This window comes from Diorhabda sublineata, chromosome 2 (assembly GCF_026230105.1).
Source record: "Diorhabda sublineata isolate icDioSubl1.1 chromosome 2, icDioSubl1.1, whole genome shotgun sequence".
NCBI classification, from domain to species: Eukaryota; Metazoa; Arthropoda; class Insecta; order Coleoptera; family Chrysomelidae; genus Diorhabda; species Diorhabda sublineata.
This window is the reverse complement of record NC_079475.1, coordinates 16735616-16759268: the sequence shown is the minus strand read 5'-3', so window position 1 is coordinate 16759268 and position 23653 is coordinate 16735616. Positions and strand designations below refer to the sequence as shown.

The window sequence follows — 23653 nt, the reverse complement described above, 5'->3', positions numbered from 1 at the left end:
ATCTACAACGAGGTTTATCAGTAATTGACATATATTCATTTTTAAACCATGCAAACTACTCGTACATTTGAGTTTTTCCCATAAAGTCATCTTTATGTTTTTACTAAGTAAAAAATGAAATCACAGCTTGTTTACTTAAATTTCACGTCATTGAAATCCAAACAAGAACAAAGTAGTGCCAGTAAAAATATACTGTTGGACTATCTAATGTCTTGCGGTTGAAATGCGTACTATACAAGCTCTTCCACGGCAATCAGGTTTCTGTTATTATTTTCGTAGTGTATTTGTTGTGATAAATTAATAATTAATCCATCATCAACATAACAAAAAACGAACTATGAACTATCTTATCCCTGAGGAATTTCAAACCACTTCTTATAAATAAAAATCATCATGGATTTGTAGCAGGTGTGGCATATTAGCTTTTTGCTGAAACTCAAAGTGTCTGATGAAATTTCCACAAATATTAATTAATTATTCAATTGGATTGCGGAAAGACAAATATATTGATTAGAATTGAATGGAAAAACATAGGTATTTGGATAATTTTGAAAATATAAATCGAGAGATGGAGACAAACATTTTTCTTAATTTTATGTTCACAGCTATGGAGCTATCAGTGAAAATTGATGCTTCCATCATCTTCATAATTTGTTTGGTTTCTCAAGTTGTATTAGAATGATCAATTTAAGAAAAACTTACTATCAGAATTGTTGGAATAAAATTGAAAGAAGGATAAACACTACTAAAAATTATTCAAATTATTCTCATGAAATGAAAGAGATATCGGTAAAGATTGCGAATGAAGTGACTAAGATAATTTTCCGTGATAAAAGAGTAGTTATCAAATTGGTAGAAACAATTCTATTGAATATTTACTAAAATAGATCGAGGTAGAAACATATAAAGATGGTTATTTACTAGAAGTAATTAATGAGTAATTGGTAAGTGTATTTGGTAAGATTTTTTCAATGTTTCATAAAATAAAATAGAACAATTCAAACACATTTGAACTGAACCTTGCTGCCTTATTTAAAAATTGAGTTCCTCATGTTTTGCGCTGAGATCAGTTTCCAAAGAACTAAACTTCCTATCCACAGTCTATTATGCCGGAGTCACATCCCCGATATGCCTTTCCTTCTGGGGTACGCGTGGTGCGACTCAATTTGAGCGAATTTTCAAACTACAAAAGGGAGCTGTTAGATCTTTACTCGGACTAAACAGCAGGGCTCACAGCAGGGATTTGTTCAAAAGATTAAAAGCTTTGACTCTTTCTTTTTTATTTATCTTAGAATTCGTTTAACTAATTCGTAAGCACGCTTCTCCAATTTCAAAACAGTCTATTATGCTCTTATTGAGCCTCCAATATGCCATTCCCTTCTGGAGTACGTGTGGTGTGTCTCATCTTCAAACTACAAAAGAGAGCTGTTAGATATTTACTCGGAATCAACTGCAAGGACTTCTTTCAAAAATTAAAAATTCTGACTTCTCTTTCCTTCTTCATCTTTGAATCCGTTTGTCTAATTCGTGAACACGCTTCTCCAATTTCAGAAAGATCGTTGCAAGGGTATCTATCTACCTACTCCAAGTTCAGAATTAGTTAAGGGCTAAATATTTTACAATGCAAAAAATGCACAATCACTTGCCAATTGACATCAAATCGATATCATCTTTTTCGGCATTCCGCTATAATTTGTTTTGTTACTCATTGTGGTTTTATTGTGTATTTTGAAATTTTATTTTATTTGTTTCAAATTTATTTAGTTATTTTTATGTTTTTTTATTTAGTTTTCACAAAATTTTGTCTACAAATTGTAACAGTTTTTTGACAAGCCTTTTTCTCTCTCTGAACTCTTATTTAGTTATGGCTACAATTGGAATTTCTCACGAAAATTACTTTTTCCTACTCTGTAAGCAATAGATTACGAGTACGTAGTTTTTTTTCGATTTTTGGGATGAAAAAATATTTGAATCACTTTCAATGAATCACTGATTAGCTTAGTGTATCATTGCGTTAACTTTTGACTTTTTAGAGAAAATCGCGTCGTCTTGGAAGGTATCCGTCATTGAGTGTTTTCGAGCAGTTAAGTTATATATTATACTGCCCGCTTTTCAGATTCATGTTAAGATCAGTTCATTGAAGATATTCCAAAATAATATGTTGATCATTGTAAAGTTAATTTTATCAATATCTGGTTTGTTTTTTATACGCAGTTTAAATTGAAAAATGGCTAATGATGGAGATATAGGTAAAGTATGAATCTTTTCTTAGAAAACAAACATTTCAAAAAATCTTCATACGCGATATGAGGCGTCTTTGATAACCCCTTGCAAATATGTTTAAACTGCACTTAACATGTACCTACTGATCATATTCTCTTCGTTTCGTTGTAGCTTTTTTGATATAGCATATTTTGATTTGATTTCATAGATATGACTAAACTACATTTTACTTTTCAGCATTTTTATTAATAAAAATAAAGTACACAGAATTACAAAAGGCACACAAAATACATTTACAAAAAACATACCGCTTTATAGAAAGAAAAATAATAAAAAGTAGAATTAAAACCTAAAATTAGCTTTAAAAACTGGAGTTTCCATCAAAATCTGCTGGTGGAGGCAGCAAGGCACAAATGACAATGGCACTGTCTTAAAAGTTATTTTTCCTTTGTTTTTTGACTTATAGCCAAAGACTGTATAATCAGTTTATAAAAAAAGTGTTCTTGAATTTCACACAGATATTTGATTTCCCCCAATAAAATTAACCAAAACAAAACATCCTGGTACTAAAACTTGTGGATACATATATTCTACCTTATCTACAACTGAACCATTGGTATCGGTATATTATCTAGATCCGACATGTCAAAAGCGTCTTCGGCTTCATCTGAACTGCTGCTATCAATGGTAGCAACAGTTTTTACCGGCTTTTTCGTTGGATTATTTGAGTGTTTTGGCCGCCAAAACGATTTTTCCGTAGTAATTCTTAAAGAACATCTTCAACGATAGGCCTTGGATAGTTATGGTTTTCGTTCTCTAATGTGCCTGGGATTTTATCGAGGACATTCATGGGGTCGGATGGGTGTATACTACATGCATAGAAACCGTTAATCAGATTTTGCTTCATTGCAGATCCTTCTTGATATCCTGGCTTGATATTGGTTTGTGGCGGAGCTGGGTCCATGACTTAAAAACGTCCAACGGTTGACATATAAGGGTCGAATGTAGCACAAGACAAACGAAACAAATATTAGCATGAGCTAACTATGGATTCACTAAAATGTGACACTAAATTGTCACCAATTTGCACATTACGTTTTTCTAATCTTCGCGCATGCGGCATGAAGCAAGTTTCAAAACAATCCTTGAAACGTATTTGTGTCTATCCATCCGTTCTATTAAATCTGCATCCAGTTGCACAACACGGCTTGTCACTACATGGGTATCCTTTAATTCCTTCTTTTTTCCATGTATTGTAAAGGTGTTCGCTCTTATATATAACATCTTCTTTTTTGGATGCCCTCTTCTATATATGTGTCGCAGATACGAGGTTTTTCAAGTTCTTATTAATTCTATAAGTTCCCTAAACGCCTTAGTGAGTTCACCTTAAAGGTCCAAGCCTCCGTTCCGTATAATAATAGCATTTCACCATCCGGTACCAGATTTTAAGGTCGAGTGCTCGAGATGTAAACAATTGTCTCATTTTTAGAAAGATATTTCTTGCTTGCTCGATGCTTGATCTTATTTCTATATCTGGGTCCATATCTTTTGTTATCCAATACTCCAGATATTTAAATTTCTAGACATGGGTGGATGTTTTGGAGATAATAATGGTTTTGGTCTTTTTGATGTTGATGTGTGTGACAATAAAACATAATAAGAGGTCTTTTATTGGTATCGGCATTTTTGTAGTGGTATAATGAAACTGATAAATGCTAAAGTGTTGCTTTTAAAAAGATTTGAAACTTTTTTCCCTTCGATATGTGGCACGGCCTTTTCCAGAATCATCGTCGACGTTTGTTTCATCATAATTAAAAGTATTTTTGGGCCTCACCCCATCCATGTCTGCTGCAGGTTTGTAAAATAAATTTGTAACGTTTTCCTGGAGATAGCAGCGCGGCTTTTATTTATATTACCAGCTAGACGTTGAGCAGCTTCTGTTATATGTAGTTTTAAAGGGTTAAGAGCCCAATCTCTTCCTATAATGTTATTCATAAATTTGGTTAAAGCTCGTCGGAAGCTATCCAAATAGGCCTTTGCGAGAATTCGTAAATCCAGAAGATTTTTGGGCGGTTTTCTTACAAAAAAACTCTCCACGTATTAACCACTACTTCCGTAGGCGTGCAACTGCCGAATGAACGGTCAAACGAAATTTTAAAATAAATGGCGGCTTAATGACGACATTATACCTTTCGGGTGAGGACAGCTATCAAATTCGCCCTTCAAACTCAAAGTCGCCCCCTAATTACGGTCCATAACTAGTGATGAGACTAGTTAAGAGTTTTTGCTAAGAGAGAACTGAAGTTTTTCGAAACTAGTTGACATATCAATTGAAATTTTAAATAATTTCCAAGCAAGATGATTACCATAAAGAATGAATGGAAAAGATTTGTCAATGGAAACGAAAAAGATTCTGCATTCAGTAGCTGAACTGAATGAAATAGTAGCACTAGAATGAAATAATAGACACGATATTCAAACCTTAGCGTTTCAACTCCATGGTCAATTGTTTCAAAAATCTCTTTTGTCGTTATTCTCTGCCTTGAATGAATTAGAAAGTTTCGAAAGTTAACATTGTCTATTATGAGATTAAATAATACCACCTGTCTTCATAAAGGAATCCTTTTAAACGATATAATAACTCACGTATTATCATATGCCTTCATGAAATCGCGAAACAATGGGAATTATATTTTCCCTTTATATTTCACAATAGGCAATAAAATTGTTCTGATCCATGTGGATCAGTTGTATGCGACTGAGATGGATCACGAAATCCTTTATAACCATCCGTATTTGACCTATAAAAGAAACATTTTAAATATCGTTTTCCCTCTGGATACGCTTATCCCCCATTTTAACTGAAAGGATAGTCAAATACCGGTTTAGTAGCGAGCACTTGAAACTTTCATGGGAAGCGAAGTATAAAAACGCGTGATGTTACAAACCGCCTACCATATTGTAGGAACATAAGTTAATTATTTAAAAATTTTTCTGATACTTTAGAAATAACTTTATTATAGATTTGATAGAAGATAATCTAAATTATCTCCGAAATTAGTTCAATCAAAGTGTGAACATGTATAGTAAAATCAATTGCGATGAAAAACCTGCCTTCCTCTATTTGATCCTGAAACTGTCGAAACAAATAATAAAAAAATCGTATGATTCGGAGACAATATAGAAGAATTTGCTTTAGATATTGAAAGTCGGTTTCTGGTTAGTGTGATTTATGAAAATTCTATTCAACAATAAAAAAGACTCGGCGATTAGAAATAACTATAAATCTCATTGGACAACTGATGATCAGTCGAAAGAGAATATAAAAAAATGATGATACAGATATTGGAGTCGGTGACTGAAAACAAGCGTGCTAAGTGTTCATTTCAACAAAGAAAGGAAAGGACTTGGGTGTAGATGCTAAAATTTCCCAGCGTAACCAAACAATTGAGTCTATTCTCAATGATTATTTGTCCACAATCATCAAATTGAATCTGAATATCTATAAATCTCATTGGACAACCACCATATTTTCCTGATATGTACCCATTAAAGGGAAATTATAACTTCAACGCACCGATTGTCAGTCGATAGAGGATAAAAAAAATATTGCCGCAGATATTGTAGTTAGTGACTGGAAATGTGCTTGCTAAATGTTCGTTTCAACAAATAAAGGAAAGGATTTGGTGATTCCAAATTACTCTATAAGTGAGTGATGCTGAAATTTTCCAGCTTTACGAATTTATCAATTCTATTCTCAATGATCATTTGTTCACAATAAACAAATTGAATCTGAATATCTATGAATCTCATTGGACAACCACCATATTCTCCTGATATGTACCCATTAAAGGGAAATTATAACTTCAACGCACCGATTGTCAGTCGATAGAGGATAAAAAAAATATTGCCGCAGATATTGTAGTCTGTGACTGGAAATGTGCTTGCTAAATGTTCATTTCAACAAATAAAGGAAAGGATTTGGTGATTCCAAATTACTCTATAAGTGAGTGATGCTGAAATTTTCCAGCTTTACGAATTTATCAATTCTATTCTCAATGATCATTTGTTCACAATAAACAAATTGAATCTGAATATCTATGAATCTCATTGGACAACCACCATAATCTCCTGATATGTACCCATTAAAGGGAAATTATAACTTTAATGCACCGATTGTCGGTGGATAGAGGATAAAAAAATATTTCCGCAGATATTGTAGTTTGTGACTGGAAATGTGCTTGCTAAATGTTCATTTCAACAAATAAAGGAAAGGATTTGGTGATTTCAAATTACTCTATAAGTGAGTGATGCTGAAATTTTCCAGCTTTACGAATTTATCAATTCTATTCTCAATGATCATTTGTTCACAATAAACAAATTGAATCTGAATATCTATGAATCTCATTGGACAACCACCATATTCTCCTGATATGTACCCATTAAAGGGAAATTATAACTTTAATGCACCGATTGTCGGTGGATAGAGGATAAAAAAATATTTCCGCAGATATTGTAGTCTGTGACTGGAAATGTGCTTGCTAAATGTTCATTTCAACAAATAAAGGAAAGGATTTGGTGATTTCAAATTACTCTATAAGTGAGTGATGCTGAAATTTTCCAGCTTTACGAATTTATCAATTCTATTCTCAATGATCATTTGTTCACAATAAACAAATTGAATCTGAATATCTATGAATCTCATTGGACAACCACCATATTCTCCTGATATGTACCCATTAAAGGGAAATTATAACTTTAATGCACCGATTGTCGGTGGATAGAGGATAAAAAAATATTTCCGCAGATATTGTAGTCTGTGACTGGAAATGTGCTTGCTAAATGTTCATTTCAACAAATAAAGGAAAGGATTTGGTGATTTCAAATTACTCTATAAGTGAGTGATGCTGAAATTTTCCAGCTTTACGAATTTATCAATTCTATTCTCAATGATCATTTGTTCACAATAAACAAATTGAATCTGAATATCTATGAATCTCATTGGACAACCACCATATTCTCCTGATATGTACCCATTAAAGGGAAATTATAACTTCAATGCACCGATTGTCGGTGGATAGAGGATAAAAAAATATTTCCGCAGATATTGTAGTTTGTGACTGGAAATGTGCTTGCTAAATGTTCATTTCAACAAATAAAGGAAAGGATTTGGTGATTTCAAATTACTCTATAAGTGAGTGATGCTGAAATTTTCCAGCTTTACGAATTTATCAATTCTATTCTCAATGATCATTTGTTCACAATAAACAAATTGAATCTGAATATCTATGAATCTCATTGGACAACCACCATATTCTCCTGATATGTACCCATTAAAGGGAAATTATAATTCCAACGCACGTCAGTCGATAGAGGATATGAAAAATATGCAATTTGTTTTGAAACATAATATTTTCACACCTTAAATGATAATTTTTGTTATTAAGTAAGTATAAGTTGAAAAATGAAATGAATCGGAAGAACCCATATAAAGAAGTAACCACAAGCAGAAATGGTTGTTTTCATGTGTAGAATGATATATTACAATTCCAAAAATAGATTGATCAACAAGATTATATTCAGTAAGAAGTACTTTTTCCAAATATATACCATATTATTATTTAATCCATGATACCTGTTGATATTTATATCTTTTTCACTTGAAAACGATCAGTCATCTGTTTTAAACACACAAATTCCCCTTCCCTTTATATTAAAAATTTCACGTTAATTAAGCTCTTTCAAGACTAATTTTCTTGCTAAAGCGAGAGATTGTTTCACTCTAAAGAGGTGCATGGTGTTAAAATCATAGCTAACATAACCTAAAATTGCAAAAAATGCCATAGTACGACGGTGTCAGAAACATAGTTTTCAAAGTGAAGTCATCGTTTTGCAAAAACGCGTTCGGTGTAGATAAGCTCGAAATTCCATTAAACGGCGTCTTTTGCAAATGACATCTGAACCTTTGACTTGTATATAAATTTTTTGGTTATGTTCTCAAATTGTAGGCCAGTCATTCGAATTACAACCTGCAAACTCCTTGTATAAAATTAAATTGATTTAAGCCAACTTACCTATATTAAAAATGGTCTTGTTGACACAATGATGAAATGAATTGAAGTTTTCATAAAAATGATAATTTTGTATATTTCTTTACTCGAAGTTTCGAGTTTATGATTGCAGCATTATTCCCAGTTGCTGTTTTAGTTGGTTACTTATTTTTTAAATTATTTTGCTAGGTCAATATTTAATAGTTTCTGAATAGAGATAGTCCAGCATGCAAGCTATAATGAATGCGCGAGAGCTTCATTTTTGCCAGGGAGAAAAGCTTTTGTTATGTAAAATGAATATAGACTGCAATCGCAAGACACAATTACTAAATTTAATGTGGTGTGTTAATTTTTTTAAAAGTATCAGTATGTTCTTGCGCAAACTAGAGCGTATTCATACGAGTGTGTTATGGAATGATCACCGTTTAAAGTATTCACATATAGAGAGTGATAGATATACGTAATATCCAATTCTGATTTATTGTTTTAATTTTATTAAATAGGATTATGGAGAATTAAATATCAAAACTAATCCTACCACTGCGAAAAAGCTAGTTAAAGCAATTTGGCAAATTCTTCGAATGTAAAATTGGAGTGGATTTCATTATAATGAAATTTTCGCTCTTTTGGTATCTGTGCACTGTTTCCCGTGACCTAATTTCCATGAAATCCTACAATTTAAAGATTTTTATTTACTTTCCAGAAAAGAACTTTATGGGAATGTCCGTTTTATGTTCACACAAAATGTTTGAATATAGATTAGTAAATAAAGAAATGAAGAATTTCTACCAAGAATTTGAAAGAATAGAGGAATGGAGCAACAAAAAACAATTTTCATCAAAAGCATGCAAGGCAACAGATGAAGAGGAAACTTTGAGAGGCTGGAAACGAAGAAAAAATACCAGCAGCAACTAAGGAAGAAGTTGCCGAAATGATACGAAACTAAAAAAGCGGAAAAAGCCCCGGAGGAAAACGCAATTTATTCGGAGCTTATAAAGTATTATTGGTGACGCACTAACAAACAAAATATACCAATTGATTAAAACAACACAATAATTGTGCTGTGAATGAGCAATAAATTGCACTTTTGGATACTGTGTACAGAATAATGGCAAAGTATCTAGAGAAAGTCTGCTGGGAGAATGCTAGTGTGGATTTCGAACTGAAAAATCCGTAACAGATCATATATTCACCCTTAAGCAGACAGAGAGACTGGAGTACGAATATAACTTGCTGAATTTGTAATTTTCTCCGATTTTCAAAATGCATATGTGATAGTTACCTGACAATATTTTTATAAAATAATGAAAGACCTGAAAGTACCGATAAAACTGATGAAGCTCACGAAAATGACACTCGAGAACACTTAAACAAAAATTAAAACAAAAAAGAAATTCTTAGATAGCTTTAACACAAATAGAGGACTAAAACGGAAAGATCTTCTATCTACTATGTTGTTCAACATGATACTGGAATAGATAGGTAGATAGATAGATAGTAGTAAGAAACGGAATCAACACCACGGAATCACTAAAATGAAAAACAACATAGTTGATAACATATGGAGATGATTTGAATATTTTATCAACAAGTGGAAAGGAATTGAAAAGTACATGCGTACAAGCAAGGCTTTCATAGAAGTGGCACAAATAACGAGCCGAAAAGTAACCGAGGATAAATCCAAGTTAATTAAAATGAAGTATCCTAAAACGCATGAGAATAAAAGAAACTTAGAGTGGAATAACACACACAAAGGATAATTGAATTCGAGCAAGTCAACAGTTACGTCTATCTTATCAAAGACAATGGTGATGAGGGAGCAAGGTTAATTCGAGAAAGCGAATAGGCAGGAATAATAAACAAGAGACTCATCTCCAAGAAGACCATTTCCCAAAAAAACAAAAAAACTAATCTACATCTGTATCAGACAGCCATACGACCGACAGACAGTATTCTATGCAAGCGACACATAGATATTGAATAAAGTGGAGGAGAACAAGCTCGATATTGGGGGGAGGAAAATACTAGGAGGGAAAAAGGAGATATATGGAGAAGGGTAAGCCAGGAAATGAGGAACCTGCATGATGAATAAGAAATTAGCAGAATCACGAGATCCAGGAGACTAGGAGCTGAGACACTTAGATATTATGTCGGAATTAAGAATGGAAAATAAAATGTATTTTGGGATGTATTGATATCTAGTAAGCCTAGACATAAACAAAATATTGCGTTACTATAGCAACGAACAATAACTTATTAGAAGTGTCAGTGTAAAGTTTGACGTCAAAAAAGTAAACCAGAGTTGCGCAATAAATTAAAAGAAAAAGGACGTCCACCGAAATTGTGAAAATCGAAAAATTGGAGTATCGAGCCATCATCAAGTACCTATATTTAAAAGGGTTAAGAGGTAAGCAGATTTACGAAGATATGTTTAATACCCTTGATGATTAAAGTCCTTCGTATGCGACCTTGAAAAATTGGACTGCGAGTTTCAAAACAGGTAAATTTTTCATTGAAGATGATGACCGATCGGGAATGCCAGTTTCTGTGTCAGTCCCCGAAAATATCGATGCAGTTCATGATATGATTTTATCACACTGTTGAATTGGGCTGAAACGGATATCTGAAGCACTGAATATTTCCTACGAACGCGTTGATCATATAGTTCACGTCAATGTGAACATGAGAAAAATTGCTGCAAAATAAATCCCCAAATGTTTTAATGTTGACCAAAAATGTGCAAGGGTAAAAGCATCGCTTTCGAATTGTGCTCGATTTGAAAACGATGTAGATTTCTTAAGCCGAATTGTTACTATGGATGAGACTTGGGTACATTTCTACGATCCAGAAACAAAGCAACAATCGATGGCGATACTCTGGTTTTCTAAGACCTAAGAAGTATAGTTTCGAAAAATCTGCTGGAAGTTCTTGCTTCAGTTTTTTGGAATTGTCATGGAGTAATCATGATTGATTTTTTGGATAAGTGTAGAACAATAACTGGAGACCACTATTTGACATTACTGACCATTTTATGGAAAAAAATCAAAGAGACAAGACGCGGAAAGCTAAGCAAAGGTGTTTTGTTTTTGCAGGACAACTTTCCTGCACACAAATCTCATATTGCAATTCCAAAAATCGTGATTTAATGTTTGAATCACTAGAACACCCCCCTTATTCACCAGATTTAGCTCCGGCGGGCTATCATCACTTTCCTCGACTGAAAAACCGTTTAAATGGTCGTATTTTTTCTTCTTTCTTCCAAAGAGGAGGTAATAAAGAAAAAAATTAAAAAAGGAAGAAGAAGAAAGAAAAATATTTTATAGAAAAAAGACACTATCAAAGATGTGACGATTTTTTTCTGAAATTTCCAAGAAACAGATACGGTACTTTGTGACGTTCTTAACCGAATAACAAATTGATACTACGCATGCTGCACAACTAAAATGGAATGGATTAATCTGGATCAGTGAAATTTCTCAACAGTAGCGTACAGTGGTTATTATTTATATTGCATTTGTGCTAATTTTTCTAGTAATAGGAGACAATATTCTATATTGAATGCTACAGAAAACTAAATAACCGATTTAAGTAGCACAAACTTATATTGATAAGTGCTGACATCTTCATGTTGAGGTCAGAAATTTTTCATACAACCCTCGTACATAACTTTTTATAAATTCAGTGAAAGTTGGACGAACAGCAATGCTTGGGAATTTTTCGAAGCCAGTCCTGTTGTTAACGGTACGAAAAGATTAGTTCTTAATATTCCGATCAAATAAAAGAATGGGGCTGATAACGATCATCATTTTTCAAGCTATTCGATAATCAGAAGGGGAAGCCTATCAATAAAACTTCTGCATGCCAATTTGTTTTCTGCATCGGTTGAAGAGTTTTTGGAATTGGAACTACATAAATCCTCATATTTTCGGAATAGCATCTCATGATTAAATCAACTTGACGATGTGGATCAGATTTATGAACTCACATTTTTGTAAATTACTCTTATAAAATTATTATTTCTTATCCAATAATCAGAAATCATTCCTTGGAATTATAATCATAGATTGTGAATAAAATATGAATCTAAGGCTCCTGACATTTTAGATAATTAACCGACCCACCAGAACTTTAGCTGAAAGCATCAGATATATCATACATAATGAAAACTTGACAAGATACCATTCTACAGGTAACATTGAAAAGTATGAAGTGGAACGTCCAGTTTGAAATTAAGCTGTTGAAGTTGGATGTTTTAAAAATGGGGCTTATCAGCATCAAGTGATCATCAAGTTGTAATATCCCAAGATTAGTGCATTCAATGAACGGAGATGATGTTTGTACAACGTATCTATGATCAATAATCCATAGTATGCTTTTGGTCAACATTCAAACATTTGGGGATCCATTTTGCAGCAATTTTTCTCATGTCCAAATTGACATGAACTATACGATGAATGCGTTCGTATGAAATATTTAGTGCTTCAGATATTTTAGCCCAATTCGACGGTCTGATAAAATCATGAACTGCACCGATATTTTCGGGGACTGACAGAGAAACTGGCCTTTTCGATCGGTCATCATCTTCAATGGAAAATTCACTTCTTTTGAAGCTTGCAATCCAATTTTTCACGGTCGCATACGAAGGACTTTATTCATCAAGGGTATTAAGCATATCTTCGTAAATCTGCTTACCTCTTAACCCTTTTAAATACAGGTACTTGATGATGGCCGATACTCCAATTTATTGCGTAACACTAGTTCACTTTTTTGATGTTAAACTTTACACTGACACTTCTAATAAGTTATTGTTCGTTGCTATCATAACACAATATTTTGTTTATCCATAAAAATAGTCTAGGCTAACTAAATATCAATACATCCTCGTATACACGACGCGACGTATTGCTTAGAGGTTATGCAAAAAATCTAAATTTGCTTTATTCCTTACCGTAAGTTTATATATTGGACTAAATAGTTGCTTGATTTGTTTCAGGTTCCGTCTTCAGTAGCCATGGATCTCCCAGATTTATATCTAGAGGAAATACTTTCAAAGTTGTTACTGGCGATACAGTGGTACTGCCGTGTGAGATACAAAATTTAGGTAAGTTTTAAATAATTCTTCTAATATTTTGCTGTTATTGAAAATAAAATGGAAGAATGTGATGAATATAAATTGATTCAGACATCTGCCTACGAATTTAGGAATGAGAATTGGCAGTTTTTTGTATGGTTCACAGATTCTATATTTCAACTACAACGTACTATTTTAGCCAATAGAACAGACGAACTTGACCGCTCTGTATTGTTTCTGTTCATAGAATCTAGTACAAAAGGAAACTTGTCATTCTAATTTGCAATTAAAATTGAGACTAATTACTATGCAACTAATATTTTGTCACAAATAAAAAATATATACAACATATATTTCATACAAATGGCGCTTTTTCGTAGTCAAATAAGGAGATCAAAATTTGTATACAAGGAAGTTCATATAAGTACCTGGCACAACAAAGAAAACAAAAATTTTGAAAAAAATATATTTATTTTTCAACTTTATGTTCTTTTAGCTCTACACGTTTCCTAGCGATGTTAAATAAGTTCGATACCATTTTCATCATAAGAATCGTCAAGCACCTCAGAATAGTCAGAACTGCCAAGATTACCTCTCCATTGTTGGAAAATCTTTGACTACCGAGCCATTTGCTTAAGTCTGGAAACAGAAAATAATCCGAGGGGGCTAAATATGACAAATAGGGTGCATGAGGGGGCAATTGAAACTTGTTTTCATTTATTTTGGTCATTTCAATAACGGATTTGTGAGCTGGTGCATTGTCTTGTTGAAACAACTTTCTTCTCAGCCAAATACAGCCGTCTTTGCTTGATATCTTGGTTCAAACGTTGCAATAAGTTCACATAGTACTCGTAGTTTTTCAAGATAGTCAGTGGAAATACTCCCACGCGCATCCCATAACCTGGCTTGAAGATGGAAGGGTCCTTGCCTTCTTTGGAGCCGGCTCTTCTCTTTCAGTCTATCGTTTTGATTGTTCTTTAGTTTCGGGAGTGATACAGTTTTTTTCCATTGTGAGTAAATGAGGCACCCACTCAAAATTTTCAGTTAATATGTGATGTATGGCTCCTTTTGAAATGCCCACTATGTCTGCTAGCTCGTGGACCTCCAGTCAACAATCGTCCAGTACCGCTTTGTTGATTTTTTCCAATATTTCTGGAGTCGTCACCTCATTTGGTCGGCCACTGCGATTTTGGTCTTCGCAGGTCGTACGGCCTCGTTTCAACTCTGCTACCCAATCTTATACTGTTGATAACGAAGGAGCAGTCTCATCCAGAGACTCATCTAATGTCTTTCAAATACAAGTATCGTGCTTTATTATTATTCTTTTATTAAGGGTTGGAGATACTGAATAGTAGTGTTTGGTAAACAAAATTCCATCAACCTAACCCGTCGGTTTTCGAAGAATAAAAATCTGTCACAGGCTCTCTTTTTTTCGTTGATGTTACTGTGGCTCCTTTTTTTTTCCTTTCTTAGCTATCCAGGACGATTATTGAGTTTCATCTATATTAAATATATTGGAAGGCTTGTTCTCCTTCAAAACAGTTTTTAAAAGTTTGAAATATGATTCTACATCATTTCGATTCATACCTCTCAACCCATTCAATACTGCAGCAATTTTCACAGATTATCACTGAGTACGAGGCTATTTGAGATACACCGTTGGCTCTGACGGAAACGTTTTTTGATACAAATTATTATATGATATTAAATTATTAAAAAAATCCCGAGGTCCTATTTCTAGTATTTAAGCGAGAACGTCTCGGCACGCTCTCCGTCAGTGGTTAAGGTATCAGTTCACCTATGTAGCGGGTAGTCTACTTCGTGACTTACCTTGTAACTAATTCGTTGCTGGTTCCAAGACCGAGAAATTAAACTAATAATAAAAAAAAATAAAAAACGACATTTTCAAAAAATGTAATTGTGTATATTAATTACGTTAACGATTACTTAAAATCATATACATATTTCACCTTTTTTATTGTCAACCAAATAAAATTGTTGCAGGAAATATAATAAATAAACAACCTTATACACTTGTCTTAAAAAACGTTTATTATATGTACAATTTTTCGAAAACTAAAAATTAAAATTACATTTACAATTAATAGTAGAATTAATATAATAAAATTTATTGGAATTCCATTAAAATTATATTTACAAACAATATACTTATGTACTACAATGACAATTCCATATTTTTATGATAGTTTACGAAACAGTCAACTAAGAACAAGGGGGGTTTATTTGGACAGGCCGGGCCGGGGTTTTTCTCTGAGGGATGTTCATGATTATATCGTATTATAACTTCTAAAAGTCGATTAAAAAAAGAACAAAAATACACTGTGAGAAATATAGAAACAATATTGTTTTTAAAAGTTAAAATGGGATAAAGTGAAATCAGTAAAAATAAAAACAGAATGTTTTATTAAGAAATATATCCCAAAACTTGAAAAATAACTAAAAATACAAAGCAAAGAATTTAAAAATGATGATAATTCCAAAAATCATCTTAATGTAATAAATGTTTGGACCTATTTACAAAAATCTATAAATACAACTTGCGAAGTTATTTATCAAAAATAGCTTCATAAAATAGACTGAATGAAATTTTGGAATTAAATATTTTTATTCAGAAAAAATGTCAACTTATGTTAACGATTTAGTTATTTAGTTGTCATATTTGTTTTTCAACATGATTTAACTTATATACAGGTGAAATAAAAAATAGTTCTAACAAAGGTAAATCTACGAAAAACATTTTCACTTAAATTCAATTTAAAAAAAGGTAAAATTTCACTTGTCCGATTTTAATACGGTGAACGGCGTATTGTACACTGTTTCTTCGAGAATCACGGGAGTCCTTTGGTTGTAACGGATAGTTTGGTGTCGAGTTGTAGGTGAAGGGAAACGAGCGTGCCGGCACGCTCTCCGTATTGAATAGGTTAAGCGAGCAATAGATATTTCCTCCGATTTATGTATTTTAATATATTGATTTCTTTCTAAAAACCCAATCACAAAACCATATCCAGCTTTTTCGTTCTCTCTAGTGAATTTATGTCTCAAATTTAAATGCCGTGCAAATTTGAATATGATTATCCACTCCTAGTTAAGGGAAATCTCATAGAATCTACAGACTGACATGTTCTCATTTTTGATGAAATTTACTGAGAGTTTGATAACTGATTTTGTGTTCAGCTACCATGGTACGATATTCGTGGGTATTTTGGCTTCTGAAAACAAAAAGTAATTTGGTTAACAAATAAAAATAGTAAGGCCGTATAAACCTTAAAAAATATGGCCATATAAGCCATACCTTTAGGATAAGATGACCGTACAAACAAAAACACTGACTGAGTAAAATAATTTTGGCGATTTTGAGGATATACTAACAACAAAACATCAAACTACAAGATAAAAGTGAAATTGATACAAAATCGATTATGGAATCACGTTCAAAAACGTAGAAACTAACGTGTACTAATAATTTTTGAGTTGGGTTTAACATAAAACCAATAAAATGCTTGCCTTTTCAATTTATATACTAAACAAACGCACTGGTGATAGTTCATTTATTGGTAAGAGCTGGAATTTTTTTTTACTGGTCATCTTAAACGACTGGCCATATCCCCCCTATTACCCTATAGGATGAGGAAAACGACGAATTCCTTTACGAAAAGGTAGATAGTGACTTTGGGCTTTATTTGGTTCGTTTCAAATTATTCTATATTTATATCTCTTAACATTCATACAATATTTTTAATGTCAAATAGATGCTCACATGCATCTACACAATTGGTTTTGTAAATTTGATATGATCAAAATTAAATGAATCGACATTCAAATAATACCAGTAGACTAAATGCTTCAGCAATAATAATTTCGGTCATAGGATTTTCCATTCATATAACGTGCGCTCAAATCCAATTTCCCATTTAATTGCGATTATCTTGTACGGGATAAAATGTCGGCAGTACAAATTAATTTCTAGGATATAAATGTTATTGTATGTGAATAGTTCATACATAATTTCATGGTAAATGACATCTATAGAGACCATGATATGTGACTGAGTTAATGCGTATCACAATATACAGGGTCATCATTTATATTCCTTTATCTACTCTTGGTGGTATTGGAATCTCAATTTAACCATGGACAGGATCAGAAATTATTTGAATATATTTTTAGATACTGAAAAATTATATGCATAAAGTATTAATATGCACATTTCCTCCAATTTCATAATACGTTCGTTAACATTTTATTGAAGTTTGAAGTTCAAACTTTATGCTGATTCAGTAAACAAAACTTATAGTTAATAGTAATAAATCAATCGATTGACCAAATTACATTACAGTAATTAACAACAGTTTGAGCATGAATTGGTCAGATTTATCATGTTTTTGACTAAAGATATTCAAATATAGGAGTTTCTATTTAAGTCGGTAAAATTTCTCAGTAAAAATATTTTTCTTAAATTCGTTTTGTCACTTTTACTTGTCATAATCTTCCGTTATGATAACGATATATTAAAACTGTGGATGTCTGCCCTTGAAATAATCCAAATGATACCTACAGCAGGTAGGTACCGTATTATGGGTGTCGCAGGATAAGTTATTGTGATTTGTCCAAAAGCATGTTATAACATTGAGTCAATGTATATATTCAAGTTACATGAATTTTTCTCTTGTATTTTGCTTTAATCTGGAGAGTTGAGTGTATGTATGATTATTCTTCGAACAGCCATATTTCAAAAACCAATTGAGCTAATTGAGATTAATCCAAAATTTTGTTATAGGTAACGTTAGAGAGTATGTTCAATAGTTTTTTAGAATATTCTAATAAGTACGAGCATAGATAACACTGGCCGACAAGATTATCGTAACACAGGCTAGACCTCTATTTTTAAAATGGAAATACCCGTTCAATAATAGAAAAAATGTTTATTGAGCTCTAACACGTACCACTTTTCAATAGCTTAACTATCCCTGTTACATTAGAAGGTAGGTAATTTTATAAAAGGGCGAAAACTTTTGTTAGCCAAAGAGACAAAAGTTAGTACCTTTAGAAAAAGAATAGCTACATTTTCTGCATTCTACAGAATGGAAAATTCGTTGTGTACGTGTACTGATATTGATGGTCTAATGCATAATCCCAGTGAGTGGAGCCTATTTATTGCCTCGTCTAAATACAGTTTAAAAGCAGTGTTATTAGATAATGGAAATTTAAAACCGTCTATACCAGTTGCTCAGTCTGTGAAGATGAAATAAATTTATGAAAATATTTGCTTGCTTATAGACAAAATTAACTACAAGTATAAGTGGCAGATATGTAGTGACCTGAAGGTGATTGGAACTTTGATGGGACTGGGGAGGGCATACGAAACATTGCTGTTTGCTTTGTCTATGAGACAGTCGGTCAGTAGATCAACACTATATAAAAAAATTACAAGCAAGATGTAAGTTTCAACCGGGATATCAAAATGTTAAGTTTAAGCCCCTTGTAGATCTCAAAAAGGTACTTCTGCCCCCTTTCACATTAAATTTGGATTGATGAAAAACTTTGTAAAGGCTATGGATAAAGAGGGTAGTGATTCAAATACCTTAGAGAAGTCGTTCCCCAGTTGAGTTTCCTAATCAATGAATAAAAATTTCATCTTCCATTTTCTTAGTGTTGTTTTCGGTGACTCACATTCAACAAAAAATATATGTTATAATACTGGACCAGCCCCCTACTTACTCATAAAAATTTTATCGAAAAAATAGTATTGCAACATTAGAAAAAAAAATTAATCTTCATTGCTGTCATAGTTCATCATCGTTGTCACATTTTATCTTTAAAATATCTTTGTTAATACTTCAGCAGGACACAAAATTTTATTTTGGATAAATATAATCCGTATGATAAATAACACATTATAGCTGCTTTATGAGAACATCCCAATGCGCGGTTACCATTGGGACAATTACAGCAATACGCTGAATGATGTTGTAGTCAGTACCATCAGAAATATATTCAATGTAAATATGATGAATTTTATTATTTTCATGTTTTGATTTTACTTCTGCTCGACAGATCATTTTTATCATTTAAGAGCTCGGCCAAGAAAGATGAAGCTTGAGAAAATTGGAAATCCGTAAAGAAAATCTTGAGTTGATCTCCACTAGTTAATGGCAAGCAAAGGTTCAAGACTGTTTCCAACGTTGTCTTAAAACTTCTTAACTCATGATATTTTTTTCGCCCATTTTACTTATCATCATAAAGCTGTTCAGTTCCCCATCTAAATAAAGTCTTTTTCCATGAGTATTGTGCAAAAATTATGCAATACAATAACGCAAAATTCATATTTTATAATTTCGAATTATGTTGCGGGTTAAGGACTCAAAATAAAACTGTCCAAGAATTTTATAAAATGCCAACGTTTCGATCTTTATCAAGGCTAGAAATATATGGTATATTATAACTCAAATGTTGATGAACATAAGCAAGTGAACAAAAAATTGTGAAATTAGTACAACAATAATCAGAGAGATATCACAATTTTTTGTTTACTTGCAGTTTTGTTTACTAATGTACATTATATTTTTAGCCTTGATAAACATCAAATGAAAGATCGAAACGTTAGTATTTTAGAAAAACTCTTGGACAGTTTTATTTTGAGTCCTCAACCCACAAAACCATCGAGCATTACATACTAGGAAGGACAATAATATTAACAATGACATATATATTAAATACTTTATATTAACATAGCTTCTAGTTCTCTTGTAACAACTCAACGACTCGCGAAATCCACGATCAACAATAAACATATCATTTGATAATAAAAGTTTTCTTTAAGCTGGTGTTTTCTAAACAATTTTCAGAATTCTAGCATCAACAAAAGCAAAAATAAATCCATTAGTAATGAATATTGTGAAGGGCTTAGACAAATGTGTTTTTTTCTTGTCCTGAGTATGATCTTTTATAATAGTTATTTTTACTTTTTTGATGTCGTATGTATGTACCATCTACAATCAATACAAGTTGATTGTCACCAATATTTAATAGTTTTTTCTGCAATGTCACAGGTGCTGTTTATAAGTTATTAACGAAAACAGCCTCATTTCAAAAATACTACAGTTAGAAGCCTTTTTCAAAATTTTCAATTATTTGTGTGCAAAAAATTACCAAAGATTGTGTAACAGAACGACTACTTGTAGCTTGACCCAAGATTTATCATATTTTTTCAAGATAGTCCGGTCAAAGCATTTTATTGTTTTTACGACATATTAAATTATCTCTCTGATTCAACGTATACGGATTACCATTACAACTACTTATATGAGAATCTTCAGAGTTAACGTCAGGAGCTATCATCATCATCTCCTCATCTTTATTCACTAGTGCCGGATCATTTTCTTCATTACTCAATAGTTTTTCAACTTTGAACTTCCAGGAAAAAAAAATAATTTATACATCATAGTTCATCTTCGCATGTCTTCATTACCTAGTGATGACATCATGTATCGTAACATTTTCAGAGAATTTAGTCTAGTTTGTTTACATACGACTATCGTTAGTAAATCTATAAATATTTATTTTCTTTTATTCGTGTTTGACCATGAAAAAGATAAAATTGTAAGAATTTTTGTGTATTGCTGTTTATTGATTGATATTCTATCAATATTCTCAGTTAAAATTAGTGGTTAGGTTAGGTTAGGTTAGGTTAGGTTGAGTTAGGTTAGGTTAAATTAGGTTAGGTTAGGTTAGGTTAGACATGCGAAGTTAAACTGTGATGTATAAATTATTTCTCTTCTTCTGGAAGTTCAAAGTTGAAAAACTATGTGAAGGGATGATTTCCGCACCCTACATATAGGTTTCAAATTTTTCAGCATAATTTTCTCTATAACATACTAAAATTTTAACGAAATCGGAGGGGTGTAACCTAATCTAGATAATTACCAAACCATACATTTTTTGAAAATAACACATACATGTTATATATTTTTGGACACCTTTTGAAATGTGTCACTTAATAGAATAGTTATTTATTGTTTATCATCAATTTTTTTACTATATTCTTTTATTTGTCACACTATTTTATTTAAGTTTTAATACAATTTGAAATGAAATATTAATGTTGTAATATTCTTTCTTTTAACCAAAACAAACAAAAAAATCCGAAACTTGAAACAAAAACTGAAAGTTTTACTCATCTAAAGGAAATTTTGAGATTTTATATTGACAATAGTGGTAATTCTCATGATGTTCAATCAACTTGATTGTTGACAATCAACAATATTATTAATCAACACAAATCAGCATACGTTGCTACGAGGTATCTCAATGTAATGAGGTAGGAATTAACAATTTTCTGTCAGTTATTGGCAATTAAAATAAAATAAATTGTTCCACATAGTAACTTTAGATGTCTTTTTCCTCTCCTATTTATTTTAGTGAATTTTTGGGAGATACGAATTTTTTGGACCAAGAAAAATTTTCGTACAAAATTCTCAGCCTAAAAATAGTTTACGGTTATTCAAACTCGTGGGAGACTCGGTACGAACATTTTATATCAACTAAAAATAAAAAATGAAATTTTTGACATATTAACAAGCGTTTATTTTGATTTGATGTTTGGTGACTTAATAAATTGAGGTAACTATGACTCGACTAGATTTAAAAGCGTATTGAAGTTTTATTTGTGAGAAAAAAATGTGTTTTGGAAAAGATAATTAGTAAGAAATAAAAGTTGAAGTAGATAACATGATACCGTTCAATGCGAGGCAATTAGAATCAACAATATGAATACAATTTTTGGCATTTTGTGAAGAAATTACGCAATTGGAGAAGGAATATTATGTAGTGGAGCTGTCTAAAATTCTGGATGATTGGGGATTAAACATGAAAAAGAAAAATTCAGAATACTATAAATGAAACTAATGATTTTATTTCCTATATTGACATTTCTCAAAAATAACCTAGGGCTCCTTATTTAGACTTAGAAGTAAAAATCAAATTCCAAAAAAGCTGGAATTTTCAATTGATGTTACCAGTAGATAACATGTACGAAGACTGCTACACATATTTATAATTAGAAATGGCTTTATTGTTTATAAAAATATTCTTCATTAAGATTAATATACTTTTACATGCGTTTCAATCAATTGTCAAACCATTTTTCCCATTCTGATTAAGGTACCTCCAAAACAAGTGATTTGAACGCATGAACCGCTTCTTCTGGTGAAGAGAAGCGTTGACCTCGCACTTTATTTTTGCTTTGCAGAAATAAGAAAAAGTCATTGGCTGCCAAAGAAGGACACTACGGTGGATGACCCATTAATTCGATGTTTCAACTATTGAAAACTTTTTTGTTTGAACTGATATGTGAGAGCTCGCCTTGTAATAGAGGAAATAGTTTTGTCTTCTGCGATTGGTTTCTTCTGAACTCTTCTGTCAAACAAATGCTGACCTACTGTTTAAAATTGACGATTCTACGTTGCTCTAACGGAACGATGGCAACATGTGCACGTATGCCTAAAAAACAAACGCGCGAACAACTTTTGTTGGATTTAGCCCGTCTTGAAAGACCCATACAGTCGATTGTTGCTTATTTTCGGGTTCATATGAATAGATCTATGATTCTTACCCTATCATGATCTTTTAGACATGGGTAGCAACGCTCATATGAACATTATGACATTATTATTAACACTTATTAATCTTGCAGTTAAATAAAGGAAGGTTTTCCAAAAATTCAGTTTGTTGTTATAGTAACCTGTCATAGTTATTACATCTGATTTGCTTAAAATAACATTTCAATTTTTTGTAAAACGGACCCTAACTATAAGGGAAATATTAGGTGAGAAACTTAGTAAATAAGTAAATTTACTAGTGAAAGTTTCAACCCCAGATATTATCGAAATGATATAAAGTTACTCAACTAATTAAAAGCTCTAAATGGTTGAAAATTACATGAAAAAATAATCAATATAACTCATATTGTATACATTTCATTCTCGAATTTATTATTTCTCGAATAAAATATAAAGAAAACATTCACGTCCTTCGAAAGTGAAATATACAAAAGTCATACCTCGATAAACATCCTCTATAAACCGATTTCTGTCAAATACAAACACTATATGTTCATCTCCTTCCTTTTGCTGACGGAAGCTTCAAGTTTGCATGTAACCCCAACGGTATAAGGATGGCGGTTGATGTATAACAAACATATAACTGTGGCTTCACCGAGAGCAAATTTGCATATAGATTGGTGCAGGTAACTCCAGGCGTCAAGAGCTCAGAGATGGTGCAAGCTAGAGAA

General features: G+C 32.2%; 1 protein-coding gene across 1 annotated transcript in view; it reads left to right on the top strand.

The window, feature by feature from the left end:
• LOC130440781 (opioid-binding protein/cell adhesion molecule-like) overlaps positions 1 to 23653 on the top strand; it is a 332444-nt gene that overhangs the window by 8023 nt on the left and 300768 nt on the right. Inside the window, exon 2 of the mRNA XM_056774107.1 lies at positions 13267 to 13374. Within this exon, the coding sequence (XP_056630085.1) occupies positions 13267 to 13374 (108 nt within the window). The remainder of the gene's footprint in view (positions 1 to 13266; positions 13375 to 23653) is intronic.